The following is a 21,789-nucleotide window of genomic DNA, read 5'->3' as shown; positions in this document are numbered from 1 at the left end:
ATACCATGCAGTACCAGTAATTGGTGGCACTGCAGACTCCACTTGCGGCTTGAATGGCCCTCCTAAAAGGCCTCTCGTGGATTGTTGGGCTTCTTCCTCACGGAAGACGCAGGCTGGGGCGCTAACCCATACTGCTCCCGGGTGCCGTTCCTGTTCCGGTCCCTGTGACTAGACTGCCCGGGAAGCAGAATTGAATCCGAAGCAAGAGCAACTGCACGAAGTGCGGAGTGAGGTGCTCTGGGCTTCACGCTATGTTATTGTAACAGACTGTATACAAGGCTCTGTGTCCCCCTGGAGTTGCCGGTGTCTGGAGTTAAATGAAGTGCTGTACAGTACAGACAGATGCCCACACACAGTCAACATAATAGTCTGTTACATAATAGTCTGGTACACATGATATAAAATATACAGATGTATCATGATCATAGGCGGACTTTGACTTTTAGCTTTGGGGGGCCAGTTCTGGAGGAGTCAGATGCTCCTGACGGAATTTCTTTTGCCGTTTTACATTTGAGATTTTGCCCATTTGAAGCCAGATTTAGAGGAATATCTCATTTTAAGGCTACCATCATCATGGTTTGTCTCTAATTATTGTTTAATAAGTATAAGAATCGAAATATAAGAAATATTAGAATATGAGTAGAATTACAGAACATTAATACTCATTATTGTATGTTTAGTAATGTAATGTATATTATATAGCGCTTCACTGTTCACTGTTGCTTTTGACTGTGCTCAAAGACACTTTACAAATACAGGATACAACAACTATAATAAAGAAAAAAATATTAAAATAGATGAGAAAAAGAAAGATTATAGGTCAAAAGCAACAGTGAAAAGGTGGGTTTTGAAGGCTTTTTTTGGAAAGATGACGTAATGAGTATGAAAGACAATGAGTTTTGGCCTGTCAGATGTGACTGGGGAGGGCATTCCAGAGGGAGGGGGCGGCTGCAGCAAGGCCCTGTCAGAGGCCCCCCTGTCACAGCTTTAGCAAAGAGATACCTGTGATGCTTGTCAAAGTGGATATAAATCGTATGATCATATTCAGCCAGTGAGATGGAGATTTACAATGGTGAGCAAAAAAATACTACTGGGGATGGCTGGCCCCCCCATTAACTCCGTCCATGATCATGATAATTTAGCCTGTGGTACAGTCATGTAGAAAGCGGCCAACATTGTGTAAGAGTATAGATAGAGCCAGAGTATATATGTGCCAGGGGCTCAGTAACTTTTCATTGAACAGATAACTCACTTAGTAGAGGACAGTGGTTTTAATGTGGAAGATTGGTGGTTCAAATCCTGTGCGATTCATTGTCTTCCAATTTTAATGGAGCCCCCTTTTTGTACGGGACATAATGATGTATAACGATGCTGAATGCACACTGTGTACATAAACCTATCAGCATAGCTGAATATCCCCATTGTGGTAACTGTCTTGATCGTTTTTTCCAACGGTGACCCTAACCGTTTTTTAAATGTCTTTTCAACGGAAAAATGCTCACTGGGTGTTCTCAGATGTCGGATTTAACTCTTCATGTTGACAATGTCATTACAGACGGCTCTGACATCGTATTTAACTCTTCATGTTGACTAGCCACTTTTAGACAGAGATCCCGCAATATTGCCATTAAGAAGGCCCGCAACGTTGCCACAGAAAATGCTTTTACACAGAACCAAGCAGCCCCGCCATATTTCCGCCCCGGAATGTGCTTTTAGATGGCATCCACCCCTCCCGGATTGAAATGAGGCGTGAACCATGGGCTTATTATGCATATTATGTCCGAGGAGTTTAACAAGCAACTTTCAATATTCGTCTGATCGACGTTATGGATCACAGAGGCAGCATCATGTATGGAGAAACTAGCTAGCTTGTTAGCTGTCATCTATCAAGCTAGCCACTGCTGAGCTAACGTTATTTTCATTGTTTCCTTGCATATTGTGCGCTGGGCTCACATGCAAGGAAGCAGAATCTGAACATCATGTAAACCCATAGTATGTGTATATGCCTTCAACGACCGTATGTTTCCCTGTTTGCATCCTATTCTCTGGTTCCACTGAACATCACCACATGCCACTTAACAGTCATTTTGTGTGCCTTTATTTGAACTCAGTTGGGACAGAAACCAGTACAGTGACTGCTATGGATGCATGATTATCATCACTGATGGTCTTTACGATTTTCCTAGATATATTCACAATTATTAGTCTCAATGATATAAGGAACAAAATTATTTTACAGCCATTTCTATGTTCGTAACATAATGAATATTTTCTACAGCGGTTATTCTAAGTGAAAGAAAAGATATCACTAGTATTGCCGAAATGCAAAATTTCCTATCATCATTAATTGTGTAAACAAAAATCATTATATGTGTGTGATTATATACATTATTAACTGTGCATGAATTGACTATATTTAGCCTGAATACACAGTGCTAGGGTGAGTTATCGATGTTTTCTGATGTGCAATGTTCATAAACAAGCCAAGATGATTTGGATATTGACAATTATGACAAACGTAATTAACGGTGTGTATTGACCTATTCTTTGTATGGCTACATGCACCGAACCATGTCGTGACGTCACGGGACGAATACACGTACCATGACACCCCTAAACCAGATTGAAAATAACATTTCACAGACTGCAGATATGCTTTGCTTGTTATTTCTGATAGTAGAACTTCAATCTGGAGGTGGTTTTCTCTCAGTGCTCCTGTCATTTTTTCATGAATGAGCTGAGATTCCCGTCTTCCCGCAGCGTACCCTTTTTAAACAGATGTCGATTCGGGGGTGATACTACCTCCATTGGTGGAACGAAAGTGACACTCCATTCCGTAACTGTGACTTTTACACGTGAGGTGTAATAATCCCCACAAGGATCACAGCTTTCACAGGCTGTGTAAAAGAGGCTTGATGTCATTACAGACGGCTCTGACGGCAGCTTGAGTCAGCGAGGACTTGGAGGCCTTCTGTGCCTTTCCCTTGGCTCCGGTCACCAGGCTGACATGACAGAGGAACAGCTGTGCTGACTGGGCTCCGCTCCACAACTCATGGATGTAAAGTGACAACAGAAAGAGTCCAGCATCTGGAAAGGAGAAGAAATGAGGCGTTCATTTGTTTTATATTAGAAGAACATATTACAATTTAGACATTTAGTTGACACTTTAATCCAGAGCTATGTGCAATGGGGAGCAGGCAGCGTCTCACTTAAGGACACTTGGACAAGACACAGGGCAAACGATACCGACTGCTAAGAACGGTCTCTCTAACCTCTGGTGAAAACTAAAGGATGCCTGCAAACACTGTTGCTCTCAGAAAATGCTCTTCAAACATTGTTCTGTGTGTCTTAATAAATTGTATCCTCCTATACAGTATTAATTTTTGATTTTTTTTGTCCTGCACTTGATAAGACTGGTGTGCACATTCTACCTTCTGTTTTTGTCTTAACTCTCCAGGGTTTCCTCTATATGCATTTAGTAGTGGCAGTCCACCGCTGCTAAATCCTGGCCACCGCTGCTTCAAAATAAGATAGATATTTTTGGGGGGACCTGGCTAAGAAAAGCAGCATGAAGTTACAGATGCTACAAACAACAAACATTACATTATATTATATAACATCACTTTTATAGATAAATAAATGGTGCAAAGCACAAACTGTTATAGCAAAGTAAATCCGTGCAATTCTCCGGGGCAGTGGCATTGTACGCCAAAGGGCTTAACCACCTAGCCTAGGTAAACCCAGCCACCACGTGACCTGCTCTCTCAGTTCCCAGTCACTATCATTACTCACTAACATAGTGACTGAGAACAGGTCTGAGAGCAGGTCACGTGGGGGATGGGTTTACCCAGGCTATTAACCACCGTCCCACTCCCCACCGGGCCCCGGCCCTCAGCCACCGCTGCTGAAAAAAATCCTGGAGGAAACACTGCTCTCTAACTACTAGGACTCCCGTCACCCCAGGGTGGCAACATACCTCTGAGGTCTTTTGATAGTAAACACAGTATGGAGTGGAAAAGTGAATACCACAAGTGAATTCTTAAGTTACAGTATTGTTTGGTATGGAAGTTAAATAACTGAATCTAAACCTATCATCTGTCCAGATTCCTGTGCAACTTGTTTCTGTGCAATGTGTTGTTTGAACAATCCTGCCCCTCTGCACCCCTCCCATCAAATAACATTTTCTTCCTGACTCATATTCCATTATGTCCCACCCCAACATGCTTCTAACCCAGGAAGTAAAGATGCCATTTCATGAGGTCTAAAAAAGAAAGAAAAGAAAGCTGAAGAAGGTGGCATCCTCTTACCGTGTCTGGCCTGATCATGTGTGGCATCTGGCAGGCAAGTGTGGAGCACGGTCTGATGCAGATGGTCTGGAGTGCGGCCTTGGGTCTCCAGGAGGTGCATCATGATGGCGGTGAAGGTCTGGAAGGGTTCTCTTGCTGAAAGACCGGCATGCCGCTGGGCCTCGGAGGCCTGATGGTAGAGTCTGAGGAGGTCAGCTTTCAGGCCGGGGTCGAGCAACACAACCTCCACGATCTCTTTGTGTTTCACCACAGCCTTGTTGAGCCACTGCAAGAAGTCTTTTGTTGCATTTTCATTGTACGAGCTTTCCACCAAGCACCTCAGGGACCACTTGGTGAGCAGGTGCGCAGTATCGCAGGCCAAATAACTTGCACCCTGTTTGTCTGTTGGCTGGGCTAGTTGGGGTAAAGTGAGCGGACACACAGGCTCCCAGTGAGCAAAGATGTTGTTGAGGAAAGGTTTACATTCTGCCAGGAGAGTCTGTTCCTGTTTCTCCGTCTCAGCATCATCCACCAGGTCTTCTTTCCGTGTGCGGGCCAGTGGGAAGGAGCCTTTACCTCTGGCCTTGTCCTTCCCCATCCCTGAGGAAGAGGAAGACAAAAAAAAAACATGTTTATCCCATTTCAGATAAAAGGAAGATTATTAATTTTGATGCAGACAACACACTCTAAAAGTCTCCACTTGCTTGTGGAGGTAGAAGCATGAGCTAGTCCAGCATCTAATGCGATCATGTGTGATAATGGGGTATTCTGTTAATGCCCACAGGGAAAATTAAGTTTTTGCTTGAACAGAACAGAGCACAAGGTTAGCTACAGAACAGTGTCTTAACACTTCAGCAGGATGGATGACTGCCAGCATGGAGGCTTGACCCTGTGTCCTCAAGTTGAAGATAGCAATGGGTCATACAAAAATAAAATAAATAAAAATAAACCTTGACTTTTGCAATTTGGCCTATAACCTTTCTTTGAGTTGAGATATTGAATAAAATGGCTGACAGAGCTATAGCTATAGACCAGCCAAAAGGACGTTTTGGTGTAATTTTAAACTAAACAGCATCCAGCTATGTCTCCAAGTGAGTAATATAGACTTATCCGAACTAGCATGACAACATTTGTGAGAGATGCAAAATAGAGATACAACTGATGAGCACTAGAGCAGAAACTGATGTAAAGTGATTCATTTCTTCTCCATAATCTGCATTACCTTTTGTACATTTCACCACATGCACAATATTTCAAATATTCATTTAAACAACACACTGCGTAGTCGACCAAGAGAAAATGATTTGTTCAGATCCCTCGTTGAAGGACACTGCCCACTCACACCGCCCCCATGTGACCCAAGAACCTAAATCACACTCACCCGGCAATGCCATCACTTTGTGCTTTTCAGTCACAGTCTGTATCTGGGCGAGGAGTGTTGCATTGTGGGACAGGGAGGCCCAGCACTGGAGCAGAGAGAGGGCTTCAGTACAGGACAGAGCCTGGGGGTGCAGTGTGAGCCAGTCTGCCTGCTTGTTTACAGCGAGCGCTGTGCCGCGATGCTTCAGCACAGAGCCCAGGGTCTGCAGGAACAGGCTCAGCTGGGCGGCCTTCAGACGCGGCCTGCCAGGAGTAGAACAAGCAAAACACTGGAATCCTTGACCACAAGTTCACATTCGTGGTGTGTTATGCTAACGCTTCCGTCAGGTTTTTGATTAGAACACAGTTCTGTGTGGTGACATGAAGGAAGGAGTTCCAATGCACTCTTCCAGCAAAAATGTAAAAGCCTGTATTTCATGGCTAGTAGAGATGAACAGACTAAAAAAACAAATGTTGGCCAAGCGGAGACCTTCATTGGAAAGTACTGCACTCAAGAGTTGTTGTTTGACTCATTTCATCGTGTGTGTTGCCCCTTGATGAAGGCCAAAGCATGACCAAAACATGTAGCAGTTGTTAATGCATTCATTTGAACTGAATAAAGACTTGTAACATTTTTGTTTGAAGAGTGTCTTCGAACAATAAACACAAGTACTTTGAACAAATGGCTTCATAGAACTAAATCCAATAATCCAAGAGGCACTCACTATCCTCTCTTCTTTGAATTGCAGTTTTAAGTCGGTTTACTTATTTTTCACCACTGAGTATACATACATTACATATTACCAACCTATTGGTGATGAAGTGTGGAAGTATTTTGCCCAGAGTTTACTCTGAATTGTTTTGTAGCATTGGTGGGTGGTGGTAATTGTTAAAAGGGAATGAGTGGTCAAACAGAACCAGTTTAAATTCTGCTGCACAATAAAACAATAATTATTCAAATCTATTATTTGCTTTTTGGGTGAAACTGAGGTAAATTCTAAATATTTTTGTCACTTCTTAGCTGTGGTGGCCTGCCACTGCTGAATGTGTCTAGACTAGGAAATGATCCCTTACCTGAGGTGTCTAATGATACTTGATGCCACACATAGGAATTCATTGATTAGTGGGAGAGGGAGACACTTTGTTGACCTCTGAGCTTTCTCCTCTTTAGATGAGGAGGTCTTGGTTCCATCCGTCTCCTTCTCCTTCTCCCCCAGGTTAGTAAACCACAGGACATGGAGCAGATCTATAATGGCACTTAGCAGATGCTGGTCCAGATGTCTAAGAGGGACAAATGTATAGTGAATACAGTAGATACAGTAAGTGTACACATTATTGTAGTACTGAGAGTGAAAATGGAAAAATGTATATCAAGATGACAAACGGACTGCACTCTTGAGCTCACCTTCTTTCAACCACCTGTAGTATCCAGGTTAGGAGGCCGCAGCTCTTGGTGAGGTTATAAGCAGCTTTGGTCACATGGGCTGCCTGCCGCAACACCCTGATGATCTGGGCCTAGTGCATCACACAAAATGTGAGAGAAATGTGGAATATATGTATATATCAGACATAATCCTCCAATATTGTACTGCACTATTGCTTTGTTTATCAAGTTCATTTTAGAGTGTCAGTCATCTGTCTCAACTTCCCTCGTCCCTTTCTTTACAGAGTTAATTTTAAAAGCATCTTTCTTGACTTCACGGTCAGTGGGCTGCACCAGCCCGACTCGCACAGCACATACCTGGGCCTGCTCATCACACAAGGGGCTGCTGCTGAACCCCAGCAGGCTGTGGAAGATGCCTTGCTGGTCACACAGTTCATAGCTGTATCGGTCGGTTATACCTTCCTCCAGCACACTCAGGATCCACTCCCGTTCCACCTTGTGCTGCAGAAAAATAAATAAATTAGCGCCAGTCACACTCCCACAGCTGACCCCCCCTTCCCTGAAACAGATAGCCTACCGTCAATCGAAGAAAAAGAAAAACATGAACTGAGCCAAACAAACCACAGATGAAGGTTGACTGTTGTTGATATAAGCAGAGTCTATTTGGACAGTCATTTATTTGACAGGGAAATATTCATCAATTGTGATGAATGATTTAGAGAATGGGGAAAAAAAACACATCCCCAATGTTTTACAAACAGTAAAATGCAGCCTATAAAAACAGCCTATAATGCTATACCTCTAAGTCGAAGCCGTAGAAGAGCTTGAAAAACTCAGGGACTCGTCTGAAGTCCAGACTCTGATGGGACAGCAGGAACCTGTTCAACACTATGTACATGTGATCCTCTGGGAAAATCAGGAAAAACAAGATTAGATGGGAAATTGGGTCATTAATCCCTTTGTAAATACAAATCTTATTGTAGATACACCATGGGCCAAATCACGCAGGTCAAGGGGTAACCTAATGTCAGATTTCTGCTTTATTGAGTGTGCACACACCAGGTTTGAGCATCTGCTGGGCTACTTTGGTGATGTACGTTGTCAGCACAACTGGGAGTCTTTGATTCTGCTGCCGGATACCATTCTTCACTGTGTCCATCAAATACAGCAGCTGCGAACAAAAACATTTTATTTTTTGGCGATTGTCAAATAAGATTTGAACAAACACACGTAACATCCTGCTGAGGCTTTTGCGTTCACCTGTCTCTTCTCTCTGAATCGAGCGCCCTCCAGGTGCTGGTAGAAACAGCTGAGCACGTGGTACGCCGCTGCTCTCACTTTGGGGTCGTAGCTGCTTAGAGCCATAACAGTGACCCCGAAGGCGTGGCAGGAGACAAACTTGAGGCAGTCGACTTCACACTCTGTCATATAGGAGAAAATGGGGTGCTGTTGTGAGCATCATTATACAGTAGAACAGTAAATTCTAGTCCAGTCATTTTATTGGACAGGAGATAATGATATACAGAAGAGCAGTGGGATGTTTTCCGCTATGTATGTACCACTTCACTTTGCAGGTGTTTAATGGAATCCTGAGGGAGCTGATTTTGGTGGCAGAAACAAATAAAAAATAAAAATCATACTGTTTTCTCAAATTACCATTATTTGATAAATAGCTTTGTTTACAGAACAGTTGTATAAAATCAATATCATACTGTTAACATACACATGCTGTTATTCTGTATACCAACACTTCCTCTCATGTGATATTGCTTAAATAACAAAAAGTGATTTGGAGCAGTGGCAGCAACAGTTAAATATTCCCACCTGACCGCAGTATGGTGCTGAACAGAGGCAAAAGGAAACATGGATCATACAAATCCCTGAGGTCCTTCACATTATTTTCACTGTAGAGCAGCTCCTTGCCCTCCTGCAACAGAGCAAAACATGGAGGATAAGGTAATGATAATAAGGTATACTTCTCATCAAAATGTCACTCTTAAGGGTCATTTCAGAGCAAGGATAAAATGGGGGAAAAAAAACGAAAATGCAGAATATTCGTTGACAAATTTTGTGTTCAAACCTTTCACACCACGAGCGACACGAGTAATGGCACTCCATGCATTCCACCGAAAGTTAAAGGTCTGCAATGTTGTGACAGGCAGCAGGGGGCAGCAGTGGCTGAGCAGAAACGCTGATGTGGTTAGTGGAACTGGTGAAGGCAGATGGCAGCAGGTGGGGGAATGGTAACCGTATTGCACTGGCCAGGGGCTCCGGGAACCTACTCGAGAGGGGCCGCTGACGGCAGGGTCTTTTTTTGCCTCTGGTGCCAAGGCAGCTGGAGCCCTGCTCCTCAGGCGGTCTCCCCCTGCCGAGCATGGACAGCTCTTCTCCTCTTTCTGCAAGCCGTGCGCATTTGGAGAGCTGAGCGCCGGCCGGTTGGTTTGTCATTTGTGCCAGATAATGGATCTATTATAACATTTTATAAGTGAAGAGTGAAGCACTTGGTGTAATTTCATAATCGAGAGAGACATTATTGATTTCCCTCTGATCAAGTTTGCAGGTGCGACTTGCATCTATGGTTACCAATACGCAGACAAATAGTACCAGCCTATGTAGCCGCATACCTCTAGTAGTCACTTCTCCACAGTATTGTTGTCTACACTATATTTTATTGGGTGGCATGTTTTTATCAGCATCCGAAATCCGCAGAAATCGAAACGGCTTCGGGGGGAAAAACAGCCCTGACATATCGAAGTTTGTTTTTTGGTGTGGATAGGATTAGGCTCAGAGTTATATGGGTTCGGTTTGTTTAAGTGACGTGCAAATTATTCCCACAAATTATTTGCATCTGGTCTGAATATGCGAGTAAACAAGAGTTAGGTGCCAACCAGAGGGATGATCCTGCGTTGCTGGGGGAAGTGTGCGATGGTGTGGAGCATCTGGTCAGTCTTCAGCAGGGACAGCAGCTCATCACAACTCGCCTGTTTCCATAGAGACGGTCCCAGGCTTTTCCTGGTCTTGTGGTGTTCCACTGCCGCCGGGCCCCACAACAAGGATCTGCAGGTGAAAACACACAACGCTGTCAACACTCCGATTGTTCCCATCACACACAAACATATGTTGCTTCTCCAAGATACAAAACAAAATGTAACTTACTGAAACGTCAGCAGACTAACGTTGTTTCTTTCATATTCCTGAAGAAGTAGTAACAGTTTTTGATCTGAAAATCAAGACATGATGTGAGAGGAAGATCTACAAACACTGTATTAACTACCTTTAGAATTGACGGGACTTGAACTCGGACTGATTGTCACACTGTTTCTCTTTACTGAATCAAATATGTTGTGTTACATTGTGTTGGCTTGTGTGGAAAAATAAAAGATGTGCTGTTAACCCGCACATCTCTACTGTGTCAAAACACAAACTTTCCACACCAGCTCTGGCGCTAAGAATTATGGATAATGTAGTCTCACCACATCTAACTCAAATGAACAGGCGCATAGTTGCATTATCTTATTACCAATCAAATTAAAATGCAAAATAAATGTTTTAAATTATTCTAACCTTCAGCCTGAACTCTTTTATAACCCTTATGAAATTATATAAAGTCATAACACAAACATAAACACAAACGTAGACCGACTGTTTTACCTGATGTACTCAATGTAGCTCCATATGCTCCCAAAAGCACAACAAAGTGATTGATGTTACAGACTGTTGGGCATTTCTTCACCAGACAGAGAAGAAGGGACACTAGCGCTTCTGGAATGTCAACAAAATGAGTGTGTTTGATATAATTTACGTACATAAAAAAAAAGTGTTAACCTTGAACTTTCATATATTTTACTCTGCTCTATTACATATACTGTATCTACCTTTGGCTTGAAACCCAGTAGGCTCATGATCGGAGTCCAGCATGGTGGGCAGGAACAGAGAATGGCTACTCATCATCATGTACATGGTGGATAAGGGCAGCAGATCCTTGGGGACGTCACTGCCACCGTACATCAGTTCCAACAGGTGGCTCAAGGTGCTCAGGAAGTGATGGTCTCTGTAGCGATATCTTCAGGGAGAGAATACGTTTTTAAGCGATCCACAAATACCAGATGTGACACATGATGATGTTCATCACATATCTAGAAAATGGATAGAGTTTAAGCTGAATATCTTACTTAAGTCCATTCTTGATAAAACTGTTCCATTCGGATGTAGTGATGTCTTCGGTATGAGTCTGTGCAAAGAAGATCAATTATGAAACACACAAAATAATGTTTGGACATCCTAAAATGTACATAAGAGGAAGATGAACACCCACTAGGAGTCTTTGCAGTCTCTCCAGGATGCTCTCCTCCTGTGCTGATGGGGCAGCAGCTGGATCTTTGGAGTGACTGTAAGAGGAGATGAGCCACTTGAGGGCAGCAGTGACAACAGATTTCCTCCAGGTTTCTTGTTCCTCTGGATTACCAGCCAGCTTCTCAGTAACAACATCTACTAGCTGCCATCTGGTGGAGAAAACAATTAATTTAGGACAAGCCAATGCATTCTGACATCAATAATTCACTATTCAGTTTTGACATACTGTAATATTTTGGAGACATCACCTTTCAAAGCCGTCTAGTCTTTGAAGGGCTGTCGGCAGGTTGTTGATCAAGTCCCTGATGTCCTTGATGCTCGCAGCGAGGGTGATCAGTCTGGCTAGAGTTTCAGCATGCTGGGCCACAGAGTCTTCCGTCTGGTTTCCCAGAACAAAGTGGCACAACTTGGCCAAAAGAGCTTGCTTCAAAGCTTTCAAAACTTCTGTTTGCACTACAAGAGATTATTGCAACAATTGAGCATGTGTATAAATAAGAGAAAAGATATGACTGACAATAACATTCTAGTAATGACAATTTTTTTAGACAATAATTCTGTTGTGTGCCAAGGCCTGTCAAGGTTTATTGTAGTACACACCATCTTTGGGCCTGGCAGGATCCTCCATACTTGCAGTCTGCAGGTAGGTATTGATCAGTGGAAGGAAGGTTTCAGCCTGGTCTGAGAGCTTCTTGGTGTTGCCTGGGTCGAGGCACCACAGCTCAAAGCGGAGGCGGTGGGTAGAGCAGTTCTGCAGCAGGAGGGAGCTGATGGCTTGGGCATCTGGGAGAGGCCGCTGGAGACAGTGCAGCAGCACATCGCCGTGGACGAGTTTGGCGCTGCCCGGCTCACTGGAGAGCGTCTGGAGCAGGAAGGCCTCCAGCGCAGGGCTGGAGCAGGACAGCAGCAGGGTGCCCAGGCCGTGGAGGTGCGTCTGGGACAGAGAGAGGGAGTGGTCCTGGGAAGCATTCGAGTTGCACTCCGTGAGGATTTGCAGCGCTGTGCGACCATACGCACTGAGCTCGGCCATTGCTGCATCACGCCCGGTGGTGATGAGGCTCTCCTGGGGGAGGAGGAGCAACTTGGAGACCACCTCCCTCAGATGAGAGGGGTCCATGAAGCCGTGCAGAGACAGGAGGGCTCGGAAAGCCCGGGACTGTCTCTCTGCAACCTGGGAGCCCTTCTCCAGCAGCTCCTTCAGCACCGCCCTCCCCACGGCTCCCACGTAGCTACTGAGAAGCTCCAGGTGACCCAGATCTCTCAGGGTGGGCGCACCGCTCTTCAGCAGCGCCAGAATGTCGTCACTCAGCTGAGCACACAGTTGCTTTAGTCTGACAGGGTTCAGAGTGTGAGGAGGCAAAGCAGCCAGCTCCAGAGCCAGAAACCACTGCTCCAGACATGGATGCTTGAAGATGGAGCTAAGAGCAGCAACAAGGATCTAAACACAGAGGGTGTTATATTAGATAAAGTACCTCTAGAAATAGTAGAAACAAACTTGATATCACCAACCATACTTTTACAGATATAAGATATATTTCAATCAAATAAAATCAAATAAATACTTTTCCCCAACCTGCTCTTTGTTGGTTTCGGTCATGGAAGGTTGGTTGATTTCCAGGAAGAGGTCTGATCCCTCCCGGGAGTTCACAGCCATTGGCTCAGAGTTCGTCATCTCCTGAAAGTCTTGTAACTTGGTCACCAAATCCTGGAGTATCCCCATTAAGGTCTTCAAAACTGGAATTCCTGTGTCTTTGGAGAACTGTGCAGAAAAAGGAATGAAACTCCAAACGTTCTAAATGTTATTTGGCTGAAAGTTCTATTAACTAGTCAGGCTGTTTTCTGCTCTTACCATTTCAAAGTTGTCCACTGTGGATTTGACGTACAGTAAGATCTGCTTGATTGCTACTGGAAACTCAGCCATGGCCATGGTAGCCGCATACGCCTCCACCTTCATCCTGAAGGTGTCCTCAAGCAAAGCACTGGGTCCTTGGCTATACTCTGCTTTCATCAGTGCAGTGAATGAAGTGGGGGCTGGCAATACTTGGGAATGGCATTCAGAGGACTTGAACTGTGAAACGTGTGAGAAGAGAAATGCTATTTTATAAATCTAGCAACCAACGAGTAAAGCACAGCACACTATTATAGGAACTGTGTCACAGCGCTACAGAAAACTGACCAGTTCCTCCCGGCATTGTTGTGGTAGCCATTTAGAGTAGTAGTGATGAAGGTGTATGACCGAGGGATGAGGAGAAGTGGAGTGTTCAGAGGAGACAAGCTCTTTATCGTACTGCAGCAGAGCCAGACAGAGGGGCAGGGGCTCTCTCTGACAGTGCAGCACATCTGACAGCACTGCAGACAGGTAATCATACACCACCCCTATGGTAGAAGAGACAGAGGATTAACCAGCATTACAACAGTATATACAGTATATATATATATATATATATATATATATATGTGTGTGTGTGTGTGTGTGTGTGTGTGTGTGTGTGTGTGTGTGTGTGTGTGTATAATATATATCTGCTACCGTATATGTTCTATACAGTTCACTGCAAATAAGATACCCCATTTTATTCATTGTTAATATTTTGGCTATATTCTCAAACTGATATTTGGGTGTTAACTGTCGTAGTTGTAGTGTTCTTGTCCCTTTGTTGATTGTTCTGTCTGTATTGTCTCTTTTGAATTGAATTGTAACTTCCCTGACTCTTGTTTTTGCATGTTAGGACCCCCTCGAAAACAGTATTGACAAAACACGCGTTCCAACGGTTTTGTTTTTAACTTAGTACAAAAGTGCAAAACCATGTCCTACACATCCTCCATTCACGAGTGCTAGCTACTGAGGAAGATGATATGGAGCTGACTAAAACGTAACATGTAAAAATATTTACAGTACAGACCTTGTCAGAGAACTATGAGGGCAGTGAAGAGTGTATAAAATAAATAATTGTTCGTTAATCGTAATAGAGGTGAACGTTTGAAATAATCGTGATGTTGATTGGAAGTCATATCGCCCAGCCCTACATTCCTATCTGTTCTACTTGACTTGCTTTACCTTTATCTGCTGGCAGTTTGTTCCGGGCCTCGAGAGCAGCAGGCACCACAGCGCTGAAGGGGAAGGTCTGGATGATGAGGTCATCACTCAGGGATGGCCCAAACTCCTCCATCTCACCTTCATTGCCCTCCATAATGACGTCCAGCATGTCTAGTACATCTACAGGGCATTGTCAGATTGGAAACAAAGCTACAATTTCACACACGCGGGTTTACGACTGGAGGAAGTCGACTGTGAATGAGTCGTTTAAGTACTCACCGTCGATGTGTGAGACGGGGATGCTAGTAGCGTCTCCCTCCTGGCTGCTCAGGTTAGCCTGCAGGTAGGCAGCCTCCTGGACCAGGCTAGCAACCTTATCTGTGTATGTGTAAGAATTACACACCAATCTCGCCAGCACCTGAGGAGAGACACCAGGGCATTTGCATGAGAGGCGGGGGGATCTAAATTGTATTATTTTTTTTATTATTCTTTTATTATTAATTCATGTTTGCAGTGGTACAAAAAGGCCCACTGAAAAACTGCAGAATTTTACAGTCATGTAAAAGCAATTGTAAACAAGACAATTAGAGAAAATAAAGGTAGTAAGCAAGGCAAGGCAATCAGTCAGTATAGCAAGCAATACAGTATGAGGGCTCTATCCAGAGCAGCAAGAGGCAGGTATAAAAATAAGAACATGCTCCAAAGTAAAAATAAAATAAAACTTTTTTTCTCTCTCTCCCTCTCTTTTTTTTGTTAGTTAGTTAACTGGTCAAAGTTTAAACTGTCTCATTGTACAGCCTAACTGCAGTGTGCAGAGTTGAGTTCCTCCGCCTGTTGGTTCTGGCCTTCAGTTCAGCCAGCTTGTGCTGGTTTCTGAGTGTCCTGGCAGTGCAGGTGCCTCGTGTTGATGGTAACAGGTCATGCAGAGGATGTTGTGGTTTCTGCACTCAGCATTACAAAACTGTGGCCATATTGGATAAGTGCACTCATTTAGCAAGTTGCTGTCTGCTTCTCAAGGACTAAGTAATGAGGGCTACATGATCATATTAGGAAGTCAGCTTGCTCAACCAGTAGCACTGTATAAATAGCCAAAACAGGGCTTTAACATTTACAGGTATTTTATACTTTTACTTACAATGAATATTTGGTGATACTGACAATTATGTGACACAAACTATATGGAAAGCAATGTTTTGCTTAAGAGATCTCCATAAATAAGAGTAACTAAGTCTAGAATGTATCTTCATAAGGATCTTGTTACAGTTGCACACATGAAGAAGGTAGGAAGACATGGGTGCTTGAAAATAGACCACACAATATCAACTTCTGCAGGACTTCTAGCTGCTATGGTGCTTTCACAATTTGGTGTATATATTTATATATATTACGCCGCCACAATCAGATCACAAGTAATGCCTTTTGTTTACTATGACATATTTTCAATATCATATCTGTTGAATGTAGTGTATAAAAATTGCTGAAATGATGACCACATTGACTCAATTTCTTGGATTTCATAATTTAATGGAAGACACAGGCAGAGGTGAAAGTAACAAATAAAAACTACTAATAAGTACAGTAAGTATTTCCCCCCAGCAATTTAAATAATGTTTAAATCAAAACCACTGTGTATTTCTGCCATCAGCTTCTGATGGTTTAGTATTACTTTGTACCTGTACTCATATAACATCTGTATATGTGGATTACCTCTGTAGTAATTTACCTAAAGCACCCTTTTCACCATTCAGTCCAAAATCATTGGTTTATTATGTACTCACTCCAAACTAAGATGATACCATTAATACATCCTACTGGGATACATAGATATTATATAGCTAAGAGCGATGACAAAACATGATGAAAGAGATGGACTCACCCTCTCTAGGAACAGGATAACAGTCTCTTGATGGTCCGGCTCTAGTCCTGCCAGGTGGTTCAGCCAGAGCTCCAGTTCAATCCAGGTGTATTCAAACACTCCACTGTCCTTTAGAACCTGGATATAACAGAGCAAATACCAAATAGGTTACCACTTTTTCCACCCCAAAAAATGAGATTTAACCATTTTGTTAGGAGAAATTTGTTCAAATTTATTTGAAACTCTTGCAGCTCAAAAATAATATAGTTGCCCTCCCCTACACGGTCCTTTCTGTTTTTCAAACTAACATGCAGCCTACAAACACAGCTTCACACAGCAGCATCATTGAGCTTCAAGCTCTTTCAAATAATATTGACAAACTATGCTTCTAAACTGCAGGGAACAAACTGTTTTCCTGATGCAGCAGCCTGATTTAAGTGAAATGATGCCAGTATATATCCTGGAGGAATGGTTAAATAAAAATATGAATTCACCAAGCTATTCCTGAAATGTTGACGGTTATTTTGATCAACTTTGATCTATTTTTATAGAGGAAAATCTAACTGGGTGATGGTGCAAGTGGATCATTATGGGAATACAACTTGTATCCGCCGTTTTCTTGGTTGGACTACTTGAAATGATGATAACAAAATAAAACAAAAATTCTTAAATACAGTGCAGACTGAAAGCAGAGCTGAGAGAGATAAAAATACAAATACAAATGTCCTTACTTTAAGGACCAGCATCCGTGTGGAGGTTTTCAGGTGGCTGTTACTGCTGCTCACAAACATCTTGAGAAGCAGATAAAGCACTGACTTCTCTCCAGATGCTGATTCTGTATCTGCAACATCCTGGGGAACAGGAAAACAACATAAAAAAAGAACAGGAAACAATAGTTATTACAACATACCGGTAGCATCTAATGAACAACAGCAGTCACTGCAAATGACACAATAATTGATAAAAGCAGCAGTGTGCAACTTCTTCACCTGTATGCGGAACCAGGAGAACTTGCTGGCAGGGAGATCCAGGGCGAGCTGCAGTATCTGATACTGCAGGACTGGAGGAACTTCTTCCCTTATGCCTTTCTCTGACACAATCCCTGGAGAGGTAAAAAAAAAAAAGAAAAAAGATTTGGCTTTGAAGGCTTTTGTTGCAGTAACTACTACCACCATCACCATGATAGAAATCAAACTTGCATCGACTCCATGGAAAAAACATTACCTTTTAAGAGCTTGCTGAAGTCGAATTTGCACTGGCTAACCAGATGTGGCACTACTTTCTGGTAAAGACATACGACGTGGAGAATGAGAGCCTTCAGCAGGATGATCTCAGCGGTCTCAGCGACTGTCACCATAAAAAAAACACGATGGTTAAAGCCCTTACTTTACAGGACTGGTCAGAATAAACAATCACCATGTCATGATTGTCATTACCAGGTACTTCAGTTTTAATATCCTTTGCAACATCCTTCTCCTTGTCCTTTTTTTCTTCACCCTCTGTTTTTTCCTTCTTGGTAAGCGACTGCCACTTTGCAACTATGCCTGTCATATCCGGCAAAATCTGGAACAGCATATAAAAAGGGAAAGTTGGAGATCTTACTCGCTGATGTGGCTACGAATCTCAGGGTAAAATGTTGAACAACATTATCATTACTATTTGTAGGGATAAGATGGCATTTCCTGACGTTACCTTGCTTAGGGTCTCCCGGTACTGCAGCACCAAGTCCTCCATCATGTCAAGAGTGTAAATGTCTGAGTTCTGCCACACAGACTTATCCAACAGGTACTCCATATTCTTATGGGCTCTTTTCAAGATGAAAGACATCATAGACAGAGTTGTGTGCTGCACTGCTGTGTTGGCAAACTGTCAGACACAAGAGATGTCATTCTTCAAAGATATGGCAAAATGCATTTCCAATCAACCCAAGTAGAATCGATGAAGCCTCTCAGATGAGTGGCAAAACATCAGATCTTTTGATGGACATCTTACTACCTGGATGACTGAAATTAATCTACACAAACATATGCATTTCCAACGTTTTGTGGCACTAAAGCTATTGAACTAATGGGTTTATTTCTGTGAGAATTAGTCACTTACATTGAGTCCCTGTGTGAAGAAGGCCTTGTTACAGACTGGAGGAACAGATGTCACCATAATCATGGAGAGCAGGCGAGGTAGAGGGATGACGTCATGAGTTTGGAAGACTATGGAAATCTCTGGCTGAGCCTCATAGATCTGAAACATAAATGCAAAGAAGACATTATTGCATGAAGAAAGGCATTACCCAAAGCTGAAATCTCTACAAAAGCCAAATGCAACCAAATATTACCTTCTTAAGTAGGTTGACATTGTCCTGCCAGGCACTTTTGAGGCGTGGCGTGTACGAAACCTGAGTCTCCTTAAAGTATCTGGACAGAACATCTGGACTGACTTTGAGCACACTGACCACCAGCTCTGCCACTAGCTCGTCCTCTGTGGCCTGCTTCAGCCCCACTAGGAACTGAAGCAACACAATGTTGCCAGCTCTGGAAAAAAGAAGTATAATTTGTGGTCAGCATCAGAGGTTTCCAGAAGAGGATGAAATAAACTTGTCATCCTACAGACGACTCACCTGCCAGCTGTTCCGAAACTGGGGTCGTGAAAGCTGAGGCCATGCTTACGAGAGCAGCACAGGTCCAGGAGGAAACTGTGAACAAGTTGCCGGACCAATGTTATCCCAGCCTGCTCTGGGTTCTCCGACTTCTACAAAAAATAAATTTGAAATTGAAATTTTGACCTACAAGAAAACATTGAAGTGATAATTATGTGGCTTATTGTATCAAAAGACAAAAGGCAAACAGCTCACCATGTTATCATCTGTGCTTACATCCACAATCCCATTCCACTTGTACAGAGATGCTATGTTGGCTAACAGAGCAGGTGTGAAGAAACGGACTTTCTGTGTTTTACTTATGGCTTTGCTCAGTACAACCTGCAGCAACAGATGCAGAATTAGCACTCTAGCAACAAAATAAAAAATCGTAAAAGTCAGAACAGCCAAGACACAAGCTTACTCTCGTCTTCAGTGTGGATAAAATCAGATTGACTATGGAAATCCGATCCTCCTTCAGCCCCGAACTCAGGATCTCCGGCAGGAACTCTGCAACAACAAGTCAACATGTCATCAATATGATAATGGACAGCGAATTGTGTAAAATATAATCCATGTGAAATCATTATCAAATCATTACCTTTGACCTCTAATAGCTGTCCAACTGTCGCATTATCTCCAGACACCAAGAAGGACAGCGCAAACTGAATGAAAGCCATGCGAACATCAGGTTTGCCCTGGAAAGAGGATGAAAAATTAAGCAAAAAAGAATGGAAGCATGTATATTTGTTCAGTTGTTTCATTCCAAAATGGGGGGGGGGGGCACTCTCCCATATTGACTGCTAGCATTATCATTATTATCAGCTTTATTGGTCAAGTATGTACACATACAAGGAATTGGGGTCTGCTTTGCTTTGCTTTCAAAGTTCACACATACAGAAAAAAGAAAGGATGAAAGAAAGGTATGCACAAATCAAACACATGCAAGGCAAGAAGGGTAGCAAACATTTACAGTAGCTACTATCTACAATAAGGGTGGTGTACTGTAAAATGTCTATTTTAAATACCTATATATGAAGGAATGTAAATTTACAGTAACTACTATCTACAATAAGTGGTTTGTAAAGTGTCTATTTTAATACGCATATATGAAGGAATGTACATGTACAGTAAATGTGTAAATACCACATTATGGGTTATTATTACTGGAGTTACAAGTCTTCTTAAGACTCATTTACATTTTTCAAATATTCCCTGATGAATTTATAGCGTTTTGGAATCATTACCAGCCGCGACAGCGGGCTGGTATTGTTTTCAGCTTGTAAGTCTGTGCGTGTGACATCAAGGCAAAATAGGGTCCTGGAGAAACCTATTTGAGTATTTTGTCAGGTGTTATATGCATGTATACTATGTCTGTCTGTCTGTAGACAGATTCTGTCACAAAACTTTATAGGTGCATAGTTGACATCAAAATTAAGGTCGAGTTCACGGCTGGTGTGATCGCATGATCGCAAGATGGTCTCTAGTTATTTTTTTTTACTACAAGCAACACGTTAAATACACACTCAAAACACATCCTAGGTCTCACCTTCTTATCCCTTCTCTTTGCCAGCGCAGACAGACCCTTATTGAAGTGAACGTGACTGAGGACCTCTCTAGCAGCTTCTGGACCCTGTGACACCATGGCCGACAGCAGACTGAGGCACTGACGGACAAACCTATCGTCAAGGGAAAACACAATGTCAGGCACACTTTGTGGCTGACAGTGGACATACAGTATTTTAAAATGTGTTGATGACAGCTATTTGAGGTCCCTCATTGAGCTCATCACACCGACCTGTGGTTTTCAGAATAGAAGGAACTTTGCAGAAGTTTCATGTAGCTAGAAACAGTCTTTTTCACGATAGTGTTGCCCACCATGCTGAAGTGAGACAGGTCACTGGCTGTCCTCAGTAGGATCATCTCCAAGCTCTCAAAAATCAGCATCATCTGCACAAGAGGAAGATTTTATTAGAGCTTTATCTGTCCAAGAAGGGGAAACAAATTTCCACAGCTAGTCACACACATTCATACAAGACCATTAGGCTATTTCTCAGACTCCGCACAATGCACAACACAACACAACACAACACAACTGGAAAATGCAGGACATGCAGACATAACAAGACACACGTACAGTACTTTGTTGAAGAACAAGACAGACAACGTATGCTTACCTCACTTTCTATTTGCCGTTCTCCTTCCAGCAGTTTGAATATTTCAGCACACTCCATAGAGATTTTAACATAGCCTTCAACCACATCGTACACGTCAGGGCATGGCAGTTTCCTTGCAGTTGAGATGAATGTCTCCAGTCCTGCAGGCGATAACGTTAGAAGTATCAGAAGTGAATCAAGGCACAGCAGTGGGAAAACGTAAAACATCTGGGTGAAGCGTATTGGTTGAAGTCATAATGGCAAATTAGTAGCCTCAACGCGAGACTCTTCAGTCATTCTGAAGAGTCTGAAGGGTCTCTTGAGGCTAGCAAAGTAGTTACATGAATCTGTAGCAAGACATCTTCACACACTCACCCTTCATCGCTTTAGCAGGCTGCTTCAACATGGCTTTAAAAACAGTCCCGTTGAACTCTGCCATTTTGTCTCTTTTCACCGGCGTATTTGACTCCCCCGAGTCTTCGCTGATACGTTTTTTACCCATTTCCCCCACAATATAACGCTAGCAATTTATAACACTTTTATCTGTGTCCACGAAAGCGGCGTGACACACACGTTGCGGTGTAAACAGAAGAATTGTCCCACGGAATTGTCTTCCGGGCGAGCCTAGGAACGCTGGCAGCTTTGCCTTACTTTCGTTCCGGGTTAAGCTGGAGTGGCGTGCGTGTGTGCGTCATGGATGCGCGCGTGTGTTTCCTGCATGAACTATTTGGAT

At 42.9% G+C, this 21,789-nt stretch overlaps 1 protein-coding gene across 1 annotated transcript; it reads right to left on the bottom strand.

The window, feature by feature from the left end:
• Window positions 1-2,118: 2,118 nt before the first annotated feature.
• On the bottom strand, window positions 2,119-21,561 carry urb1 (URB1 ribosome biogenesis homolog). Its single transcript, XM_083637330.1, has 39 exons — window positions 21,432-21,561; window positions 21,078-21,217; window positions 20,699-20,850; window positions 20,450-20,579; window positions 19,502-19,598; window positions 19,325-19,410; window positions 19,117-19,242; window positions 18,883-19,013; window positions 18,601-18,796; window positions 18,369-18,506; window positions 17,961-18,134; window positions 17,705-17,831; window positions 17,493-17,615; window positions 17,258-17,370; window positions 17,000-17,119; window positions 16,290-16,406; window positions 14,693-14,831; window positions 14,435-14,593; window positions 13,556-13,755; window positions 13,229-13,447; window positions 12,953-13,138; window positions 11,980-12,817; window positions 11,631-11,835; window positions 11,345-11,531; window positions 11,202-11,260; window positions 10,905-11,092; window positions 10,681-10,791; window positions 10,186-10,249; window positions 9,918-10,086; window positions 8,854-8,956; window positions 8,290-8,450; window positions 8,089-8,200; window positions 7,829-7,935; window positions 7,387-7,530; window positions 7,051-7,160; window positions 6,720-6,926; window positions 5,668-5,909; window positions 4,308-4,886; window positions 2,119-3,087 (listed from the first exon to the last, which is right to left on the bottom strand). Exons 1-39 carry the CDS (start codon window positions 21,556-21,558, stop codon window positions 2,891-2,893), a joined length of 6,783 nt encoding a protein of 2,260 aa, XP_083493456.1. The 5' UTR covers window positions 21,559-21,561; the 3' UTR covers window positions 2,119-2,890.
• Window positions 21,562-21,789: the final 228 nt, after the last annotated feature.

The sequence above is a fragment of the Poromitra crassiceps genome, assembly GCF_964638095.1.
Source record: "Poromitra crassiceps genome assembly, chromosome: 5".
In the NCBI taxonomy this organism is placed as follows: Eukaryota; Metazoa; Chordata; class Actinopteri; order Beryciformes; family Melamphaidae; genus Poromitra; species Poromitra crassiceps.
This window is presented reverse-complemented; position numbering and strand designations above follow the sequence as displayed.